The 23,732-nt window shown below is 38.9% G+C and overlaps 1 protein-coding gene across 1 annotated transcript; it reads right to left on the reverse strand.

Annotated features, from left to right (window-relative positions):
• Positions 1–1,057: 1,057 nt before the first annotated feature.
• LOC143609900 (uncharacterized) lies at positions 1,058–1,867 on the reverse strand. Its single transcript, XM_077084526.1, has one exon. The coding sequence runs from the start codon at positions 1,865–1,867 to the stop codon at positions 1,058–1,060; it is 810 nt and encodes a 269-aa protein (XP_076940641.1).
• Positions 1,868–23,732: the final 21,865 nt, after the last annotated feature.

Below are 23,732 nucleotides of genomic sequence, written 5' to 3' on the forward strand. Positions count from 1 at the left end.
TTTCTGAGTCGTACATGGGAGATCTTCCGACTTTTGAAAAGCTTGCATCTCCTTGAATTTAATCCACGCGAGAGCAACTAATAGCTTTATCTTCTCGATTTGTGCTTCTGGGGAGAACATTTCATCATAGTCAATCCCGGGATGTTGCACGTATCCTTTCTCCACAAGCGTTGCCTTGTGTTTGTTTATCGGATTCTGTTTTACTTTGAATACCCGTTTTAAACCGGTTGGTTTAACTCCTTTTGGTAACCCCGTTAAACTTCGCATTTTCTTTTTCTCGATTGAATTGATCTCGGCCTGCATCACTTTCATCCACTCGGGTCGCTTCATCAAAACTACTCAATTCATCATTCAATAATACTAGCAGTTCTTCGAGTTCTTCATTGGAATTTAACTCGTGATCACCAATATTATCGGGTAAGATCAAAGGACAAGTAGAACGTTTAACCGGGGTTTGCACAACATTATTCATGGCTGCCTTACTGCAGTTTGCGGCAGGAATTGTGCTGTTAGCGACACTTTCATTGCTGTTATTGCAGTTAGCGACAGATTCTTTACTGGTAGCGACAGTTTTGTCGCTGTTGTTTCTGTTTGCGACAGTTTCATCGTCGCTATTGCTGCAGTTTGTATCAGACTTGTCGCTATTGCTGCTGTTAGAACCAAAGCCGTCGCTATTGCTGCTGTTCGTTTGGGCTGGGTTCGGTTTCACTGGTCCAAACCCGAAATCGATTGGCTAGTAAACACCTGAGAACATACCAAGTAACTTTGTTTTCAAACAAGTTGGGTTCCCAACATTTAGTCGGATTTTATAAAGCATCTTGGCGTTCCTCATGACCTTCATTAGTAACCTTCCACTACTATCGTGCATCGTTAAGTAGTTACTCCTCATCCGTATATCATAATCTGACGCGGTTGCTTGACCCAAGCTAATCACATTACCCTGAAGACCCGGAATATAATAGATGTCGGTCATCAATTTATATTCTCCACTTTCACCTTTAAAAACAATCGAACCCTTCCCTTTGATCGGTACACACGAACCATCCCCGAACCTTACTCATCCGACTATCTGTTTGTTTAATTCCGCAAAATATTCACGGTTTCCCGTCATATGGTTAGTTGCACCATTATCTAAGTGCCACATGTCGACCGCACCCGAATCGGTATCGTACTTCGTCGGAATTACTTGATCTTCGTTAAGGTATACGGTTTCCTGGACACCTTCCATCATGAAAAACGAAGCATCAAGATCTTTTGGTTCACGCTCGTCCGTTCGATTCAGATTTGCTTCTTCATATTTCCGAAACCGATTGGGGCACCTTGAGACAAAGTGTCCGAATTTATCGCACCTGTAACATTTAATGTGTGATAAATCTCGTTCCATACCTTTTCCTTTCTTATCAACATGTTTCTTATTATCATCTCGACCGCGTCCCCGTCCTCTTGAAGCATAAGATCCTCGACCTCGACCCCTGCTAAATGAATTAGATTTAGTGAACATTAACTGACCTTGATTGCTCTCGGTTTGAAGATTGTCTTCTTTTATCCTCTCTTTATAGGCTTTTAATCGGCCCACCACATCATCAAACCCAACCGTCTTCAAATCTAAAACTTGCTCGAGTGATGCCACAATATGAATAAAACGTCTCGAAAGACTCGTAAGGAACTTTTTTACCATTTTTTCTTTCGGGAATATCTCTCTGAGTGTGGCGGCTTTCGATGAGTAGCTCGATAACGTGGCTGCATACTCATCAATCGTCCCTGTTTCTTTCATCTTCAACCCGTCGAACTCTGACGTTAGGGTTTGGAGCTTCGCCTCCTTCACCCGTTCAGCACCTAGATGTCGGGTCTTTAACGCTTCCCACATCTCTTTCACCGTGCGCAGATTACCGATTTGTAAAATCTGTGCTTCGGGGATCGACTGAAAGATCAATGCAATTGCTATACTGTTTCTTTTCACATCGCCGTTTCCCAGGTCAATTGTATCCACACGCCATGCACGTTCGTCGGTACCCGCATGTGCATAGCCCAAACCGTATAGTTCATTGTTGTTAGTTTCGGGCTTTGAAACGAATTCGGGTTCACGTTCGTTTCTTTGGCCGGTTGATCACCCATCGATCTTCGTCAAACCTTAGCCGCGAAAACAAGTCGTACTGTTGAACCTAGAAAAGAATTAAACCACCTTTTTTTTTGTTCTTCGTTAGCAGCAACAAAGAGGAAACAAAACTAATTTTTAGCTTTTTTTTTCAAAGAATAAAACTCCTTTTGACTTTTTTTCTTTTCTTTCAATTTTCTCTTTTACGTAGCCTACCTGTCACCTATTCACCTTTTGTGACAAACCTTTATAGCCACAAAAACAATCTCACGTGACCTTGTACGTGAGTGCAAAACCAAAAGAAAACCACAGATTCCAATCGAAGACTTAAAGGAACCTGCTTTTTCTCCAGGATCACCATCGTCGAACAGAAAAGAACAACCCTGTTTTCTTCCGGTTACCAAATCTCATCCTATCACCGACCCTTGTCTCGATCGCTGACCCTTTCCTTAATTATTTGATCACAACTCTCCTTACCGATCACGACTTTGATCGATAAACACCAAGAGCTTAAACCACTCTGATACCAATTATGGTAATCAAAGAATGAAATCGACACAAACAATATGGTTAACACCCAAACTTCATTGATCAAGAAATCTGACTCAAAAACTTGATACAATTTGTCCCATACCCTAAACATGGTATATATAGACTAACCTAAACACGTTAGAATATATTTAGGACAGAAAAAAATCAACACGATAATTATCTCCATCTAAACCAAAAATAGATTTTCCATAAAATAATTATCCATAAATAGCCCGATTACTTGCACGCCAAGATAACCGGTTCTTGCATCCCAAGTCGCTTCACGCAATAGCCATAAGTCGACTCGGTAATTCCCAACACCATGTATTACCGATCAACCTTCTTCTAGGTTTAGAACGAGATCGCAATGAAGATAAATTGAAATCAGTTTCTCCTATGTTGATTTGTTTCTTGTTTTGATGAAAAGATATAAGGATATAGTAAAGAAATCAATTAATAAGAGAATCAAGTCACTTTGAAAAAATTGATCACTTTTAGACGTTCTAAGCTTTCACTTTCTATTTTTTTAAAAAGCTGTCATGGAATATAAAATCGAGCTCTGAACAAACTATTCGGAGCTAAAAAAAAGTATTTACATCAATAAGAGAGGATTCTTAATCCACTCATCCGAAGCGACTCTAGTTTTTCGATTTCTACTGGTGTACCAAAAAAAAGAATATTGAACAATATTCTCGGAAATCTCTCCACTTCTAACCTTGTTCGGCTAAAAAACAATCTTATTTCTGAATCTCCAAAGAGTCCACCAAGTTGTAAAGCAAACCACTTCAATTACTACTTTTTGTTTCAAACTAATTGCGAGCATCAACCAATAACATCAACAAAGTCTTCGGATTCGCCGAAAACCAAAAAGTTTGTCTTTAGCCATATCGCCACTAGCCTCCAAGGCTTCTTTGCAACATGAAAGCGACCAAGAACATGACTAATGGTTTCCATTTGTGACAGACAAGTTGGGCACAATATGGCAGGGATATCAAGCCATAATTGAGTAAGGTTTTCACGTGTTGGTAACATGTTAAGAAGAACATGCCAAACAAAAATGTTTACTTTTTTAAGGACGAACCTGTTCCATCTAGTGGCATTTTCAACTCTAGGAAGAATGGCACGATCAATACTCTTCCTAACCTCTTTAACCAAAAAAAATGAAGAACCTTCCAAATTCCAAATCCAAGAATCCAGGCTATCCGAGATAGGAGAATCAACCAAGAGTTCGATAATACCATTGAACTATGACATCTCAAACCAACCCCCCCCCCCCCCCCAGGGGCCTACGCCATTCCCACCTCCAACAAGCACCAGACCTCCTATCGAGAACAGAACAATCTTTGTTGGACTCAAGTTGAAATAGACGAGGATACATAGAAGCTAAAGTATTCGTTCCCATCTACTGCTCCTTCCAAAATTTACAAGAAGCTTCATCACCGATCTTTTACTGAGTAACCTAATGTTTAATAATATCTTTTTCATGGAGGCGGTTAATAGAAGAAAAATTTTTACTCCAAATACCAATGGAGTTGGAATTGTGAATTGAGTCCATTGATTCCCCAAGAATAGCAGTAATTAGCTTAGCCCAAAGATCACCAGAGCTATTAAGAAATCTCCGCTTCCATTTGTATAATAGAGCTAAATTCATAGCTTCAAGACTTCCAAATCCAATCTTATCCAATAGAACCAAGTTTCATTTAACCCAAGACATCGCTCTCGTATTCTCGATACCACCCCAAAAGAATCTTGAGTGAATGGATTCAAGTTTATTTTTCACTATAACTGGAAGACGAAATAGGGAGAAAAAATACGTACCAATCACTACTAAAACAAAAGTAATCAATGTTGCTCGACCGCTAATAGATAAAAGATTACTCTTCCATTTAACCAAGCGTTTCTGGAATTTAGCTATAATTGGCTCCCACCCTTTAAAACGAGCCATATTCTGACCTACAGAAACACCCAAATAGGCAAAAGGTAGAGAATCTGCTCGACACCTGACAACATTAGCCAATCTTTTAACCTCGGAACTTGGAATACCAATCCCGAAAAGAAAGGATTTATGTCGATTAATATATGCCCATACGCTAGAAAAAAAGCATTTTAACGCTAAAACAACATTTTCCGTATTACTATCGTAACATTCACCAAGAAAAATAACATCGTCTGCCTAATGTAACGCCCTCATCTCAATAAATAAGTAAATAAAGTATTACGAGTTATTTTGGTTATCGTGTCGTTTGGCGTTGGATTAAATTAATTAAATAATAAGAAAGGATGAGATTATTAAGGTTAATGGATGATGTGCGTCGGATAACCCTATAATAATGACCCTCACAACTAAGCTTTAAATATAAAATGAAAATCCTAAAACCACACACAACCAGCAAGTATACCGATCGCAAGTAGTATAGACCTAGGAAGTCTGAGTATCGAACACGTGGACACGTAAGACGCTAACGATTACTAACCCTAGATAAGACCTACCTTAGAATAATATTTAATTCATTTTTGATTTTTAATTACTTAACTGAACTAACCTAACTGACTGACAAAACTTACCAAAAATAGAAAATTTAACGGGGAACTAACTGTGTTAACTCAGGATGGAGAAAAATGTCTACCTAGGTCTGAATCAAACTGTAGACCTAACAAGCTAATGGATTGGATGACTTCAAGACACCGGTCCCTAAAGATGACATAACTAAGGATCGTTCGGGCTTACTGGATCACCTCTCGGTCTCACTCAACAAACCCTAACTACTCTTAATCGGCTAAAACGACCAAACCGGGAGACAATTGCTAACGTGTTCTAATGTTGACTCACCTCTTGGTCTCACCAACACTCGAACCTAATGGTAATGAATACTACAAAACCAAGGATAGAGGAACAATTCAACTTAAACCAAAATAGATCAACTAATCGCTCAAAACACCTAAACCTGACAAGAAACGAACTCGCTCTCGCGCAATCATTATTCTAGCATGCAAAGGTAATGAGACAACCCTAACTTCTTATCACCTCTCGGTCTCAAAGAAGGTGCCTAACCGCTGTACTTTAACCTCAAATTCATGCAACAAAACTGTACGGTTGTTCCTACCGCAAACAAACTCTAAACACAAAGTCTAGAATCAAACAATGCACCGATTAATCAACACAAAACTAATTAACCGACACAAGGGGTTTAAGCAATGAATGACCAAAATTTCCAGCCCTTAAACACAACCTATTTCATTTCTAAATCAAACTTTAAAATAACAATTAAAGTCTATCAATCAAACAATCCATAAAACTCATCAAACATGAACAATTATCATCATTCCTAGGTAGAACTAACAAGTTTAGCCTAACATAATGTTTGGACAGCAGCAAATACTCAATAAAATCACCCTAAAACCCATACCAATCATCTCAAAAATCATTCAACAATCAATACTAACCAATAACAAGTCAATCATTAAAGAAATTGCAAAACTAGTTAACAATTCAACAAAAATAAGAAAGATTGATGAACAATAGTTTAAAGAAAGGATATGAGATGGTTTTCGGCTACTCTTTGCTGCTGTAAAACTGATGGTAAACGATCACCGACACTTGTTCATGCTTCTTCTTCCTTCCTTAGCCGCCACACTCCAAGACCTAGCCTCCAAAAAACTTGTTTTCTCCTTCTTGTTCCCTGCTGCAGTTCCGATCAGCCAGCCTCTTTGGCTTAGGGTTTTTAATTTTTTTTTATAATCTAATATAATGTAAGACTTGGGCCTCCATGATGCATATGGGCCGGGCATTTAGCTTTTTCTTGAAATCGTATGCGTAAAAGGCTCGTATGCTCCTCGAAAAGTCCGATTTTTTCAATCTTTAACACAAAACCTATAAGATAATTAAAATTACGTAAAACCTATATAAAACAAGTAAAAATACACAAAATATAATAGAATAACGTAAATAAAAGGCGCGGAAAATATTTTTGGGTGTGACAATGATTGGGAGAATAACGTATATAGAATAAAACCTATATAAAACAAGTAAAAAAACACATCAATGGACTTAAACATATTTTTCGGCCTAAAGGCCTTTGGGCTTTGCCAATTTAAACCCCTAAACCCTAATATCCTTATCCTCATCATCTCATCATCATCCTCCCAATCATTGTCACACCCATAAACACACACACAAATCTCCTGAACATCAACATTCCAAGATCTAATTTCAAATATACAAGATCTAGTTCAATCGACTAAAAAGGTAAACAGTTTATTCGTTTCCTATTTATTTCGTTCACTTTTCGTTAAGAAAAATCACAAGTGAACAAACAAGCTTGAGGGTTCAACACAAACGAACCAAACCCAAACGATTCTCATAAACCGTAAGGGGACCGTTCGTTAACCAATCAACCTAAAAGAACCTTAATCGAACCAAACCAAGATGGCATAAACGAAGATCGACCAAACCGAGTGAGAAGTCGGTCATGGTTAAACAAACAAACATCTTATGAAAACATAAATACATATACTTGCATACAAATTAGAACCTACATATACAAATGGGTATAAATATGAACTGAAGAGGAAACTGGATCTAAATTCCTGTAGGGATGGTTCTAGTGAACCATGTTCAGGCACGAAACCCAAGGTGTACTCCTTAAACCATATCCGAACCCACCAAGACGGTGCGACTAAGAGAAACCAAAACCCAGATCTAACCTATTTCGCGCGAACCAGAATCCTATGCGAAGCGAAGCCGTGCGACGCGAAACACGTTTGACGCACCACCCATGCGAAGCGAGGTTCCGAGCGAAACGAGATCGCGTGCGAAGTGTCGGATTTCGCATTCCGTGCGAAAGTGTCGGATTTCGCATTACCGTGCGAATCATTCTTTTCATACGACTTGTTCTCGTGATTGGAGTCGCACGCCGTGTGACTCGTCTGAGATTCCGTGCGATTAAGAACTCGTGTGATGCTCAAACTAACATCCATACCCCTTGTCTTGAATGGTGGCCGAAAGTGAAGATAGGAGATGACGGCGGCGGTAGCCGTGAATTGGGAAGGAAGGGGTGTGGTGGGTGGGAGCTTTTATATAATAATAATAATAATAATAATAATAATAATAATAATAATAATAATAATAATAATAATAATAATAATAATAAAATAATAATAATAATAATAATAAGTTGGTAGTGACGTGAGAACTTGAATGAAGCCCGAACTCGAGACCCGACTCGTCTAACGACCCACGGCCGGCCTCAAACATGGAATGGAAGTTGAATGTGAAACAAACACAAGAACCTACTTGTTAAAGAAATGAAATTATTAATGGAGTTAAATGAAGACCCGGCACGAACAGAACTCGCCTAAGGAAACGTTAACTTATGAATGCGTTACGGACGTAAATTAATAATAAAGGAATAAGCATAACAATACATATATAAATATAAAATAATAATAAGAGACCCTTAATAATGCAAACTAATGAAGTAGGTCCGCGAGTAAAATAAGGTTAAAGTATATTAAATTAATAGAAACAGTTAAAGAAAAATACATGACGGTCACTAACTTAGAAGTTAACTCCGTTAACTTAATTTAGAGAATAAATAATAAGCAATTATAGAGGATTAATTCGTGTATGTTATTAACAGTTAGTCGGGCATAGTTGAAGAAATGCATTACTATTAATTCGAAGAGGAATCGTCTGCAGGTGAGTTCTAGCCCCCCTTTTCCTTTAAACGTTTTTGGGGCTGTATGCATACTCCTATGTGAAAGAATAGATATATGTGACTTTAGTTAATGATATATATCTTGTAAGAAAATGTTTATATATATTAATATTAATTTATTAATACATATATATATATATATATATATATATATATTTGAATGCTTGAATGATAGTTAGAATAGAAAGAATTAAGAAATATATCCTATTAAAGCTTGTGTAGAATGTTATATGAATATCAATGAGTATGAATGCTATGTATAGAAGAATGTGTATATGCGTAGAGCCTTCGGGCCTCATGTATGCATAATAAGTTAGGATGGCAAATCCCTCTAACTTTATAAGGCTCGGTTATGAGCAAAGATAGGAGGCTCAGTTACGAGCAAGGAAGGCTCGGTTATGAGCAAAGATAGGAGGCTCGGTTACGAGCAAAGAAGGCTCGGTTATGAGCAAAGATTGAAGGCTCGGTTACGAGCAAGGAAGGCTCAGTTATGAGCAAAGACAGGAGGCTCGGTTACGAGCAAAGATGGCTCGGTTATAAGCAAAGATAGGAGGCTCGGTTACGAGCAAAGATAGGAGGCTCGGTTATGAGTAAGAGTAGGAAGCTGAGTTACGAGTAGGCGTATAAGAATATAGTTATGAAATGATTGATAGACAGACATAAAGGAAGTAAATAAAGAATTATAAACGTTATGCTATATATAGATGTATGAAAGATGTTATTTGCTTATAAATCGTATGTGATGAAAGTAAAGAACCGTTAGAACTCACTCAGCGTATAGCTGACTTTTAGTGTGCATGCAGGTATTGTGATGACGTGGCAAGCTCGAGGTGCGTATGAGGCTATCCATATTGAAGATTTGATAGGAAAATAAGTTGTTATGTAAAAAGTTTTAGTTTCCGCTGCAAATTAATTATGCTTCCGCTATATCAAACTGAGTTTATGAGTAAATCCAACACCGAATGTAAGGTTACCGGGATCGGGGCCTTACAAGTTGGTATCAGAGCAAAAGTTTGAGAGATTTAAACATCCTTACATGCTTAGACTCAAACAGAGAATGGGACCAAAGAAGAAAGACAATATGGATAGCCGTATGCCACTCAAGCAAGCTAAATACGTAAATTTCCTTACGAATAATGTAGGGATAAGTAAGAAAGTTATTTGAAATTGTTAGAAGTAGGATTGTTTGCCTATATTTGAAATGCTTGATTTTCTAATTGCTTTAAGTAGAACCAAGCACAAGTAGATTCACGAAAGGAAGTGTATAGGACACGGAAAGTAACGTAAGCAGCTAATCCCAGCTGGCCACTGTTATTACCTGCAGCCTTATTATCCTTGTACTAAATAGTTTCTCACGTGACGATGTTTGTGTTTTTCCTTTAGAATTCAGATGGCTAGTACTAAGACTACTGAGCAATGAGGGCACAAGGGACGCCGTGGTAGGCCACGTATCAACCCAGTACCCTCTGAGGAGCCAATTATTGAGCCTAGTGAAGACAGAAGCTTGACTGTACGTGAAGAAGAGTATCAGCTTGATCCTGCTATTCAAGCTGCGATTACTCAAGTCATTGCTGCTGCGGTGAAGAATCTCCAATCAGACAAGTTTACTGAAAGCTGTACTAAGACTGGAGAGAGTAGTGAGGAGAACACTGAGATGGAGGTTGAGGCATCAAGTGAAGATCGTTCTATGAAGATGAATGATGGTAAGAGAGGCCGAGGTGGTTGCAAGTATAGAACCTTCAAAGGTTGTGACACATACACACACACACACAAATCTCCTGAACATCAACATTCCAAGATCTAATTTCAAATATACAAGATCTAGTTCAATCGACTAAAAAGGTAAAAAATTTATTCGTTTCCTATTTATTTCGTTCACTTTTCGTTAAGAAAAATCACAAGTGAACAAACGAGCTTGAGGGTTGAACACAAACGAACCAAACCCAAACGATTCTCATAAACCGTAAGGGGACCTTTCGTGAACCAATCAACCTATAAGAACCTTAATCGAACCAAATCAATACGGCATAAATGAACATCGACCAAACCTAGTGAGAAGTCGGTCATGGTTAAACAAACAAACATCTTATGAAAACATAAATACATATACTTGTATACAAATGAGAACCTACATATACAAATGGGCATAAATATCAACTGAAGAGGAAACCGGATCTAAATTCCTGTAGGGATGGTTCTGGTGAACTATGGTCAGGCACGAAACCCAAGGTGTACCCCTTAAACCAGATCCGAACCCACCAAGACGGTGCGACTAAGAGAAACCAAAACCCAGATCCAACCTATTTCGCGCGAACCATAATCCTATGCGAAGCAAAGCCGTGCGACGCGAAACACGTGTGATGCACCACCCGTGCGAAGCGAAGTTCCGAGCGAAGCGAGATCCCATGCGAAGTGTCGGATTTCGCATCCCGTGCGAAGTGTCGGATTTCGCATCCCGTGCGAAAGTGTCGGATTTCGCATTACCATGCGAATCATTCCTTTCATGCGACTTGTTCTCGTGATTGGAGTCGCACGCCGTGCGACTCGTCTGAGATTCCGTGCGATTAGGAACTCGTGTGATGCTCAAACTAACATCCATACCCCTTGTCTTGAATGGTGGCCGGAAGTGAAGGTAGGATATGACGACGGCAGTAGCCGTGAATTGGGAAGGAAGAAAGAAGAGAAGAAGAAGAAAGTAAGGAAGGGGGTGTGATGGGTGGGAGCTTTTATATAATAATAATAATAATAATAATAATAATAATAATAATAATAATAATAAAAAGTTGTTAGTGATGTGAGAACTTGAATGAAGCCCGAACTCGAGACCCGACTCGTCTAATGACCCGCGGCCCGCCTCAAACATGGAATGGAAGTTGAATGTGAACCAAACACAAGAACCTACTTGTTAAAGAAATGAAATTATTAATGGAGTTAAATGAAGACCTAGCACGAATCGAACTTGCTTAAGGAAATGCTTTACATAGGAGTATGCACACAGCCCCGAAAACATGTATTAACTATCACATAGGTGTATGCACACAGCCCCGAAAACATTTCAAAGAGAAATGGGGCTAGAACTCACCTGGAGTCGATTTCTCTCGCCGTTAATGGTAATTCCCTTCTTTAGTTATGCACGGCTAACTGTACAATACATTACGCGTGTCAATTATCTATTACCATAACTTCCTACATCTAAATTTATGAAACCCTCAACTAACGGGGGTCCGGGGGCAGCGCCCCTGTTAGCGCTAGGGGCTGCCCCTAGCAGGGTCCAAGGGGCAGAGCCCCTGGCTGGGGTTGAGCTGCCAGGTCAGCTCGGAAAAATTTTATTTTCGTTAGCAGTCCTTTAACAAAAACGCATCAGAAAATGGATCGGGTCACAACTTAAACAATTTCGCATGGGAGGTTTCGTTTCACTTCGCATGGGAGCGTTTCGCTTCGCATAGCTGAGCGAAGCGAAATGCCTGTTTCGCTTCTCAAGGCTGAGTGAAGCAAAATGCCTTCCTTTCTTCGTTTTTACCATTTTAAAGCCATTTTACTTCGTGGCTCTTCCTCAGGACCTGATTTTTACTCTTTCCCAACTTTCGACACATTCTGACCCCATGCACCTGATCCTGAACCCATCTCTCAAAGTCCAAACACCACCTTTTTATCATAAAGTGCACCCAAGAGGTTATAACTTACCAAGTTTATATTTTTCTTACATTTTACAACCCGATCTATCATTATATCTGTTTGCATGACGATTCTAACCATAAAACTTAATCATTTAAACCAAAACCCACCTTTTGCTTCGGGTTCGAGTTCAGATCTGGACAATACGTAGATTTGGATGTGATTCTTGTTGCTTGACGATGTTAAACACGAGATTCCACCCTTCCTTGGCTTGGATTTTAAATCCGAGTACTAGAGAGAGAGTATGTGTGTGTTTCTTGAGTGTGTGTGTGTGTTTGTGTGTTTTGATGAGAAAAGAAAAGAAAAGGAAGAAGTGGTTGGGTTTAAATAGAGGGGTGTTTCATGGGTCCCACCACCCATTCCCAATTCCTACTCCAAATAATATCCAAATACTTAACACACGACTAACTTAACGACACACAGTTAATAACAAACTTTCTATTATGTATTATTTAACAAAAGTTGGATGTTACAGTTTCGGGATCGGTACGGTACTGGTACCGGTATGGTACGGTACGGTACCGTATTTCCTGAAATTTACGTTAAATACTGGTACCGGTACCGAACCGATACCTAACCAAACATTTCGGTACCGGCACCGGTACCAAAATTTTGCGATTTTCGGGATTGGGATTTTTGGTACCGGTACATGTCGGTACCAAGCTCATCCCTAGTAGCAACATATCATAAACATGTAACATTCACATAGGGGTTTGGTTTGATCCAGGGCCGTCTCAACGTTCTTGAAGGCCTAAAGCGAACTAAAATGTTGAGACCTTTTTTAAAAATAATTCGGTACAAACCCTCCTCCTTTACCCGGGCTTGGGACCAGCAATAATAAACTATCAAGTGTATAGGACGGGGTTAAAAAGTTTTCTGTTTCTTTAATATTTTAGAATGACCTTATTCAAATTTTCAAATTCTATTTGGCAATATAAAAAATCTAAGTATGTAACTATAAATATTCTAAAATTCTAAGTGCCAACAAATAGCAAGAAATTCACAAAAGGTCTAAGTAGCAAAACAGTAGAAACATAAATCAAAATACAAAAATTATAAACAAATTCAAAATAGAAATTAGTAGGTAGTAGCGTACCTTTAAGGATTCAAAATAAGTTCAATAGGAATTGTAGTCAAGCCTTGGTACCTGATGGCATGGGTACCCCTACCCACGAGCTAAAGAAGCTTAAGAATAAAGGAACAGCAAACACAAGCTCTTAAGCCAAGGAAGCTTAGGAACAAGAAAGCAATAAACATAAACTTCTAGATAGGAAGCTTAACACTTGCCCAGCAAGGTTCCTAAGTTGACCAAAAAGCTCCTGCTACAGTAATGTCAGATAAAGTCATAAGCTGACAAAAGCTGTTGATTGCTATAAAGCAAAAGCAACAAGAAGATAAATAAAAGCTTAACAAAGCTTATATGAAAATAGCATGCATCCAGCCTGCACAAGTTGAAAGGAAAACTGACATTTTCCTCTTAAGAAGCTTTGGGTCCGACTGCCTATATAAGGAACTCTTCACCAAAGGTATTATCATTCCATCTTCATCCATAAACTCCTAAAACCGTATAATCGTATCGTATCACTGATTCTCACGCCGGAGGTTGATCGTAGGAGACCCCCTCCTACGGTGAGACTAACCGGTCGTGTTCTTTGTTGTTGCTAGCAGGTATAGAAGCTCTGGTTCAAATATACTCTTGGACGGCCATATCCTTGTTGTTAACTACCACCTTATAGCAACATAACCAAATTAATCAAATTAAGAATTGGGGCTTCCGGCTTCAGATCACACCTTTGAATTAGGGCTTCCACCTTAATGATTTCATATTTCAAAAATCAAAATAAGCCTTAGAATTAGTGAATTTCATATTCAAGTGCTCAAAATAAATCTTACAATCGATTTGGGGTATGGGGAATCTAGAGAATTCTTCATCTTTAATATTCAACAACACAATGATAAAACTAAAACGTTGAAGACTTGGAACTTGTAATCTATCGGCTGCTTCAATTTCTTGCAACCCTAGCTTCTGAACTTCTGTCCATCGGTCCGTCCTTTTTTCTTTTTCCCTACTTGGCATTCAGCGTACATAATCAAAAGAATTGGGCCTTCATTTTAGTTTGTGGCCCATTTTAAAACATATGTTATATATATGCTATAATATTTGGAGGCCTAAAAAAGTTGGAAGCCCAAGACGATGGCCTGACTTGGCTGGCCCATGGGCCGGGCCTGGTTTGATCGTGCTAGACATAAGTCATCCTTAACTAAGTCACAATTTAGTATTCTAGGTCCATGTGTATCATTCGTTGGTGGTAAGTTTAGCCTTAGTGTAAGTAATCATGCAAGTTTCTAAATAAAGAAAGTTTATTTAATCAAGATTTGGTAATCGACCTTTATGATACAAGTTCTTCATGCTATCACAAGTAGAGTCAAATTATTCTACAAAGGAAGACAAAAATGAGAAAGATGAGAAGAATTTATAACCACACAAAAAAAACCCCTCAAAAAAAGCTAAAAAAAGATTAAATAAAAAATCATAACTTAAAATTTAATAAAAAAAACAAACAAAGCAAAGACACAAAAATGTTTTCACTCTCTTCCTCGTTCTAAAAAAAAAGACACAATGTTGAGGGAAAAAGATCATTGTGCCTTTTTGTTTATCATTGTGTTTTGTGTTTATTTTTGTCATTGCTTGTGTCTTTTTTCTTGACATTGTGTCTTTTTTTCTTAATATTATGTTATATTACTTAACATTGTGTTATATTTTATTCGGAATTGTGTTATATTATGCGATCTATTGTGTCTTTAATTAGTTAAAATTGTGTATTTTGTTCATTTTCGTCATCGTGTCTTTTGTCTCTGCATTGTGTATTTTCGGCTTTTTATTTTTGAACTGGAATGACGAGGGAAACATTTTTGTTTTTTTTTTATTTTTTTCATTTTTTATTTATATTTTGAGTTATGATTTTTTTATTACTTTTTAGAATTTTTTTAGGGTTTTATGTGTGACCACAAATCCTTCTCACACTTCTCATTTTTGTTTCCCTTTGTGTTTTAACCTTTCCCATCACAAATAGTAATAACTAGTCATGGATGAAGATAGAGGTGCACAAATCGGGTATTAAAAAAACCCGGGGTTCGGGTATAATCGTGTATTGGAAAATTGGGTATTAGTAATACCCTGGTAGGGTTCGGGTCCGGGTATTGGCTTGAAAAACCATACCCTATTTGGAAATGCATAGTCTCATCGATACGAACTTCATCGAGAGGTATTTGGAAATTACCCTCGGCAAGACACTTCTTCAAATTCGAAACGTGAAATACCGGATGAATATTTGAGAGTTCAGATGGAAGATCAAGTCTATAAGCAACAGGACCAATACGCTCAATGATTTCAAAAGGACCAACGAAACGAGGAGATAACTTCCCTTTCTTTCCAAATCTCACAACACCTTTCCATGGAGATACTTTGAGTAGAACACGATCACCAACACTAAACTCAAGAGGTTTCCTACGCTTATCCGCATAACTCTTTTGACGACTACGAGCAGCGAGTAAATTTTGGCGGATTTGAGCAATACGATCAGTCGTTTCTTGAACTAATTCCGAACCAATAACTTGAGATTCTCCAACTTCATTCCAACAAATAGGAAAACGACATTTGCGGCCATAAAGAGCTTCGAAAGGCGCCATACCAATGCTAGAGTGAAAGCTATTGTTATACGAAAACTCAATAAGCGGTAGATGAGTATCCCAATTGCCCCCAAAATCGAGGACACATGAGCAAAGCATATCCTCTAGGGTTTGAATCTTGCGCTCAGATTGACCATCAGATTGCGGATGATAAGCAGTACTAAGATCCAAACGAGTTCCCAAAACGGATTGGAGAGACTTCCAAAAACGAGAAGTGAAACGACCATCTCTATCGGAGATAATGGTTAACGGAGTTCCATGATGACAAACAATCCTTTTAACGTAAATATGTGCCAACCGATCAACCGAATACGTTTCCTTGATGGGAATGAAATGAGCAGACTTCGTCAAACGATCAATGATTACCCAAATACTATCATGTTGCTTTCCAGTAGAAAGAAGCTTAGTGATAAAGTCCATAGCAATATCTTCCCACTTCCATTCGGGAACGGGAGGTTACTCGAGCAAATCATAAGGTCGATGATGCTCGGCTTTGACTTTAGAGCAAGTGAGACATTTCGCAACGTAGAGAGCAATGTCTTTCTTCATTCCAGGCCACCAAAAGACGGAACGAAGATCGGCGTACATTTTATCAGCACCGGGATGTACTGAATACCGTGACTTATGAGCTTCGTCCATTATGAATGTGCGAAGGTCATCACGATCGGGAATCCATAAGTGATTAAGGAAATAAAGCAAACCACTGGGCTTGGTTTCCAATTGAGATTTCGCACCACACAACATCTCATCATACATGTTGTCTTTGGTGACGGATTCGTGTTGCGCGATAAGAACACGCTCTTCGAGATCATTTTGAATAAGAACACATGTAAGAAACATGGATTTGACTTGTTTCTTACGGCTAAGAGCGTCGGCCACGATATTCGCTTTACCGGGATGGTGGCGAATCTCGCAATCATAGTCGCTAGCAACTCGGCCCAAGGATGTTGTCTCATGTTGAGTTCCTTTTGATCAAAAATGTGTTGGAGACTCTAATGATTGGTAAATACTACGCATTTGGTACCATAGAGATAATGTATCCAAATCTTCAAGGCGAATACGACGGCACCAAGCTCGAGATCGTGCGTCGTATAATTCTTTTCGTGAACCTTAAGTTGTCTCGAAGCATACGCGATAACCTTGCCTCGTTGCATAAGAACACAACCGAAACCTTGATTAGAAGCATCACAGAATACAATGAAATCTTCACTACCTTCGGGAAGAGCAAGAATAGGAGCATTGCAAAGCATGTCCTTTAGAGTTTGAAATGCTTCCTCTTGCTTTGACCCCCACTCGTAAGGTTTACCCTTATGTGTAAGAGCGGTGAGGGGCAATGCAATCTTCGAGAAGTTATGAATGAAACGACGGTAATATCCCGCCAAACCAAGAAAAGAACGAACTTCTGTGGGAGACGTCGGTGTCTTCCAATTCTTGACGACTTCAATCTTTGCAAGATCGACATGGATACCTTTGTCGTTAACGATATGGCCCAAAAATTGAACTTCCTTAAGCCAAAACTCACCCTTCGAAAACTTGGCGTACAATTATTCCTTCCGTAGGAGGTTAAGGATAGCATCTAGATGCTCTTTGTGATCGTTTTCGGATTTCGAGTAGATCGAAATGTCATCGATGAAAACAATTACGAATTTGTCCAAGTAAGGTTTACACACACGGTTCATGAGGTCCATGAAAACCGCGGGTGCGTTGGTTAGCCCAAAAGCCATAACACAAAATTCGTAATGCCCATATCGAGTACGGAAAGCAGTCTTGGGTATGTCATCTTCATTAACGCGAAGTTGATGATAACCCGAATGGAGATCGATCTTTGAGAAACAAGCGGCTCCTTGAAGTTGATTGAAAAGATCATCGATACGAGGGAGCGGGTAACGGTTCTTGACGGTAAGCTTGTTGAGTTCACGGTAGTCGATGCATATGCGGAATGATCCATCCTTCTTCTTCACAAACAAGACAGGTGCGCCCCAAGGAGAAGAACTCGGGCGAATGAAACCCTTATCGGAGAGTTCTTGCAATTGGCTCGAAAGCTCTTGCATTTCGGACGGTTTAAGACGATAGGGTGCTTTAGCAACGGGATTAGCTCCAGGTACGAGATCAATACGAAACTCAACTTGAAGAATATGAGGAAGTCCAACAACATCATCGGGAAATACGTCGGGAAAATCACGCACAATAGGAACATCTTGAATTTTCTTTTTCTCTTTATCTTTCTCCACCACATGCACCAAAAAGGCAATGTACTTTTTACGCAAATAACATTGAGCTTGAAAGCACGACATAAGGTTTAACTTAGAAGTAGGCGTGCTACCGAACACTTTAAGAATACGACCATCTTGAAGAGGTATACGAAGGAACTTATCATAACAAACAACCTCAACGTGATTCAAAGTCAACCAATCCATCCCAACTATGATATCAAAACTCCCCATTTGCATCGGAATAAGATCTATACGGAACTTGACCTTATTTAGAACTATGACACAATCCCGAATAACCGAATCGATAGTAATCGAATTCCCATTAGCTACTTCTACGGTAAAAGGCTTAGACAACCTATCCCAAGGGTTATCAATAATGTATGCAAAGTCTAACAAAATAAAGCTCTTATCGGCACCAGTATCGAATAACACGGAAGCAGAATGGTTATTAATAGAGAACGTACCATTCACCACATCACTTGAGCTTTGGGCTTGATTCACGTTCATCATGAAGGCACGACCACTCGAACCTTGAGGAGTTGGTGCAGCTTGATTGGTTGGAGGGGCTTAAATAGCAGGGACTTGAGCAGTAGCAGTCAGCAGAGCCATAAGTTGTGGAACTTGAGGAGCATAGGTGTGAGGTGCAAAGCTTTGAGGGATCAGGGGTTGGTAAGTTTGGACTTGATAGGCTTGGCTAGTGTAAAATGGTGCAGGGACAACTTGTGCTTGAGGAGCATAGTAAGGGGGAGGCATCACATGGGCTTGATTGGCATGGGCTAAAAATGGGCACATATTACGGAGATGACTAGGATCTCCACAATGGTAGCAAGCACGGGTATTTGGAACACCGGCTTGAGCTTGGGGGTTATTAGCAGCTCGAGGAGCAGACGGTGCGGGTTGTTGAGGAGTGGCTCGTGCATTTGGAGGTACACGACAAGTATTGGCAAGATGCCCATAACGGTTACACGAAGTGCAAAGACAGCAAGTGGTGGATGCGGGATGATGGCAGTTATAGGTTGAGCACAGAGGGTGCGGTCCATTATACAACTTCTTGTTGGGTGCATTTTGGTTTGGGGCTTTGTTATTGGGTTGGTTCACAGCATAGTTTTGGTGTTGGGTTTTGCGTTTTTGGCCATTGTTGTTGTTCTTATGGTAACGATTAGAGTTTTTGTTTTGGGAAAGTTTAGGATCGGCTTTGGCATCGGTAGAGGATTCAGCTTTACTCTTTTCAGCAGCAGACTTGGAGTCCTTTCGGGATAGCGTACCATCTCGAACGTGATCATCAGTCCAGGAAGCAGCAAGGGCTATGGCTTCCTCAATCGTGAGAGGGTCTCGACGGAATATAGTAGGTAGTCCACGAATATACTTGCGGATACCGCGGGACAACGGGGTTACAAGATGAGGTCCCACCCCGTTAAGTTCCTTGAATCGGTTCGAGTAAGTAGAGTTATCACCACCAATTTGCTTCAGCTCCCAAAACTCTTTCTCGAGCCTTTGCATTTCATGCTCAGGACAAAACTCTCTCTTCATAGCTTCCTTTAGCTCCTCCCAAGGCATGGTTAATACTTCATCAGCATCTTGGAGGTCCTTGAATGTGTTCCACCAAGTAAGGGCTCGTTCCTCGAAGACGCTTGAGGCAAAACAAGTCCGTTTGTCATCGGGGCACTCACAGTGGATAAAGATGTTTTCCATCCTCTCAAACAAGCGGAGGAGTTTGGTAGCTTCCTCCTCGCCGAGGTAACAAGGGGGTTTGGCGCTTGTGAAATTCTTGTAGTGGTAGTTGTTTGTAGGAGCAGCCGAAGTATTGGATCCACTCGGGTTGATGTTTTGGAGTTGAGCCACAACCTCGGGCAAAGCAGCAGTGAACTCCTTCTTGATACGAGTAGCCAAACGGCGATCATGAACAGATGAAGTGCGACGCTTGGTACAGCGATGAGTTTGAGAAGACATTCTGCGGGGACCAAAAATGATATGTTATAAGGATTGGGTAAGTTGTGTAAACGAGTCCATGAAAGACAATGAGGAAATGTGACTAATACATGCTAGTGATTTATCTTGACTTGCGAGCAAGTCGCGATTTAAAATAATGTGATTAACTTTTGGGGTAGTTAATTAAATAAAATATTTGTTTCAAGTTAAGGTGTACAAGATTATCGGGTTGAGCTTTCCATGGGCTTCCCATGGCAGCTCAAAACCCAAAACAAATAATGAATTAAATCAAGTGAGTTGGCCTCCCATGAGCTTTCCATGGCAATTTGAATTGTCCGACTAAGTTATAAAATCAAGCTTCGGGAATTGGGCCTCCCATGAGCGTTCCATGGTAGTTTAAATGACCCCAATTACATAGCGGGACTTATATATTGAGAATTGGGCTTCCATGAGCGTTCCATGGCATTTTATTGGCCCAATTAAATAACGATTACCAAACAATTTGAGTTGGTCGGCCCATGAGCGTTACATGGCATTTTAACTGACCCAACTAATTAACGAATTATCAAATCAATGGAGTGGGTCGGCCCATGAGCGTTACATGGCATTTTAACTGACCCCACTAAATATCGAATAAACGAATAAAAAAATAAGTAGTTGGAGTATCTCGTGAACCACCACGGTGATATCCCCAACCAAATATCGAACTAAAACGGGTTGTGAAATGAATAGTTGGAGTGCCCATGGGTTGTCATGGATTTTCCACCCAAACATTTTAAAATAATTAAAACGCAATTTTGGAAAGTTACCGAATTTAGCCACGAATCACCGTGAATTCGGTTTATAAAAGGAATTCAACCGTTGATCGGTCACGTTTGATTCACTTAAGGTCCGGTTGTATGACATATTGTTCAGCTTTGGCCTAGGGACTCGAGTACTGTGGCCGGGTTATCCTCCAGGTAAGGAATAGCGTATTACCTTTGGTTCTCGAAACCGTTTTGCCAAGGCCCAACTCACAGTTCTCTAGTCCCCTACGGCTACTAACCAAACATGACATACCCCTATGCCCTAAGGAGAGGGAGTAAAAACAAATATTGGAAATTCTTAAGGAATTTCCCAAATTACGAAAAGCAATCTACTAAAGTTTTAAAAGATTTTTTAAAGACTGTGAAAATATTTTTGAAAGTGAGGCATAGCCTCAGATTTGGTGTGTGCAATATTTACTAAAATAAAAGATGATTTCCTAAATTAAAAGATATAATTGCTGAAAATAAAAGATACAACTAACAAATTACCTAAGATAAAAGATATTACTAATTACTTTCCTAAAATAGAAGATCTAATAAATATTAACATAGAAAGAAAAGATGTGATACAAACTAGTTACCTAAAATAAAACATATAGCAAATAATTACCTAAATCAGCTATAAACAATTAGGAGCACATAATGCAGTTCAGATAGGCACGTATAGGGTTCCTAACATATGACTAGGACATTTTCTAACCACCTATCTTAAACCTTCGGCTCTGATATCAATCTGTCAAACCCCAACCTAAGGTGGAAAAGCCAGGGCGTGAGCATGATTACTCATAGCTCGAGGTAACGATCATACAATAATGGTGGCAATATCTAATAATCAATTTATTCCACTTAAAACAATAATATCCAAAAATAGCAAATAAAACCCAAAAAAATAATCCACGACAAATAATGAAATAATCCTGCTTAAAATTTAATTATATTGTCTTTATGATTTCATAAAGTCTCGACTAGCAATCCAATACTTCAATTCCTTAGTTCATGCGATCACCTGCATATACGTAGAAAATACAATATGTTTGTCAACAAATATGTTGAGTGAGCATGCCATTAATTTTGCAATGATATATAAATATATGAAAAGTAGCAAAACGTAAGTAAAGCGGTAAACAAACCAAACTAATGAGCAAATAAGTGTCAAGTGAGCCATTGCCAAGCGAATCAGACGCCGGTTAAAACTAGACGGTCGTATGATCATACTATAATGAGAATATGGTGGACCTCTCCGAATGCGCAAATTAAACAAGTAATCAATTTAGCAACTATGTTTAGTAATTCACACACAATACCACGTTTGCTAATGTTAAGATATATATAATATGAAATACTATAAGTATGTATACGCCCCCAAAACGTTTGAAAATATGTGAAAACGGGGGAATGACAAAACTCACCTTAAAATAAGCAAGCTAATAATAATTAAGAATAAAAATACAAGTCTTCCGATTAACGTGCCGAACGATGGAAACCAACATAACCTAAAACTTAACAATATGAAAGTATAAGTAAAAAGGAATCTAATTCCACTGGAATCAATCCAAACGGATGAGTAGAACTTGAGTTATGTTAATTTTAATAGTTAAACGAGTCGAATCTGACCAGAATCCGAACTTCGTGTCGGAAGTCGGGTTTTGGTCATAACCCTTAAAATTTTATTACGAGAAGAAAAGTCTTCTGGACCGAACGTTGAATCCGACAAGAAGTATGTAGAAAACGAGAAGTCAAACAAATTGACTATTTTGCCCTTTTATCGGTTTTTAAAGCAATTGGCCAGCCCATACCCTTCAATCTCATAAATTGATTGAAGGTTATCGACTAGTGAATGTTTATGAACAAAAATTCAGTTTACAACTTACCCGGAATGTAAACAAACAACGAGATATAACGAGTCAAAGGTCCTTAGTCTTGCAAAGTCAACTGTTTTATGAACGGTTCTTCAACAAATCACCAAAAACCGAAGAGAAAACAAAATGGCAGAAGGTATGGATGGCTGAGAATGATGTCTAGGGTTGGTGTAAAGTTTGTGGCAGATGCTTTAAGGTTAGTTTATATAGGAAAAGCATAACCCGAACTAATTATGGGCTTTTTGGCCCATTTAAGCAAGTAAAGATGTGTTTTAAGATAATATCTCTGCATATATTCAAACAAAACGATATAGATCAGTAAGAAACGGTTTCGGAATCATATTGTATTTATTATATGATTCATGGGTCCTTACTTCTCTCAAATGTGCTTAAAATAATCGATTTTATGCCTTAAATGAGTTTACGAACGAGATTTAATGAACTGACTGTGCAGCTCATCCCCCGAGTCGCGCGACGGCGGTTCTGAGAACGGCTGCGCAGCGCTCCGGCGACCAGCAGGGGCAACTTTCAGCTGTTGTCACAAACAGCCCCTATACTTTGGTTTTCGATCGATTTATGAACATTTTATGATATAATTAGGAATTTAAACAAATAATAAACATGAAGGGCTTAAAGTGGATAAAAGAAACTTAATAACTTATAAATGCAACGCCTCATTAAAGATTAGGATCCGAATAACGTTCTTACAAAATAAACGAATACGACTAAACACCCGAAATGTTACAACCTTAATATATAAGTAAAATATAATTAAAAATACAGGCATAATTTAAATATAATTAAAACATAAATTAAAATATAATAAAAATTCAAAAATGTATATGATTAATAATTTAAAATATAATTAAACTTCTAAAACACGGTTAACTCATAATTAAAATGTGTAAATCCGAGTCAGTATCGTGCTCGTCTTCAAATTACAGTAGCTGTTATAGTAATTACAGTAGCTGTTATAGTAATAGCCTTTACACCAAAATAATCGTTATAAAAAAGACGTAAAAAGGAGTCGTTGTATTTTTTTTTTGAACGGCGACTTTCTCACTTAAGTGATAACACGACCGCATTCACGGCCCATCACCCTCGGTCCAGACTATGTTGACATTATCGGGACCCACGCTGGAACCTAAGGATCATTTGGTATTTCCGGTAAAACCCCCGCTCACCCCGCCCGAAGGCACGACAGGTTTTATGCATCA

The sequence above is a fragment of the Bidens hawaiensis genome, unplaced genomic scaffold, assembly GCF_021521415.1.
Source record: "Bidens hawaiensis isolate Kalapana, Puna unplaced genomic scaffold, B.hawaiensis_p1.1 tig00002186_1, whole genome shotgun sequence".
In the NCBI taxonomy this organism is placed as follows: domain Eukaryota; kingdom Viridiplantae; phylum Streptophyta; class Magnoliopsida; order Asterales; family Asteraceae; genus Bidens; species Bidens hawaiensis.

Coding starts and splice junctions, on each gene's coding strand:
- LOC143609900 (XM_077084526.1), bottom strand. CDS start 1,867: ATGTGGGAAGCGTTAAAGACCCGACATCTAGGTGCTGAACGGGTGAAG.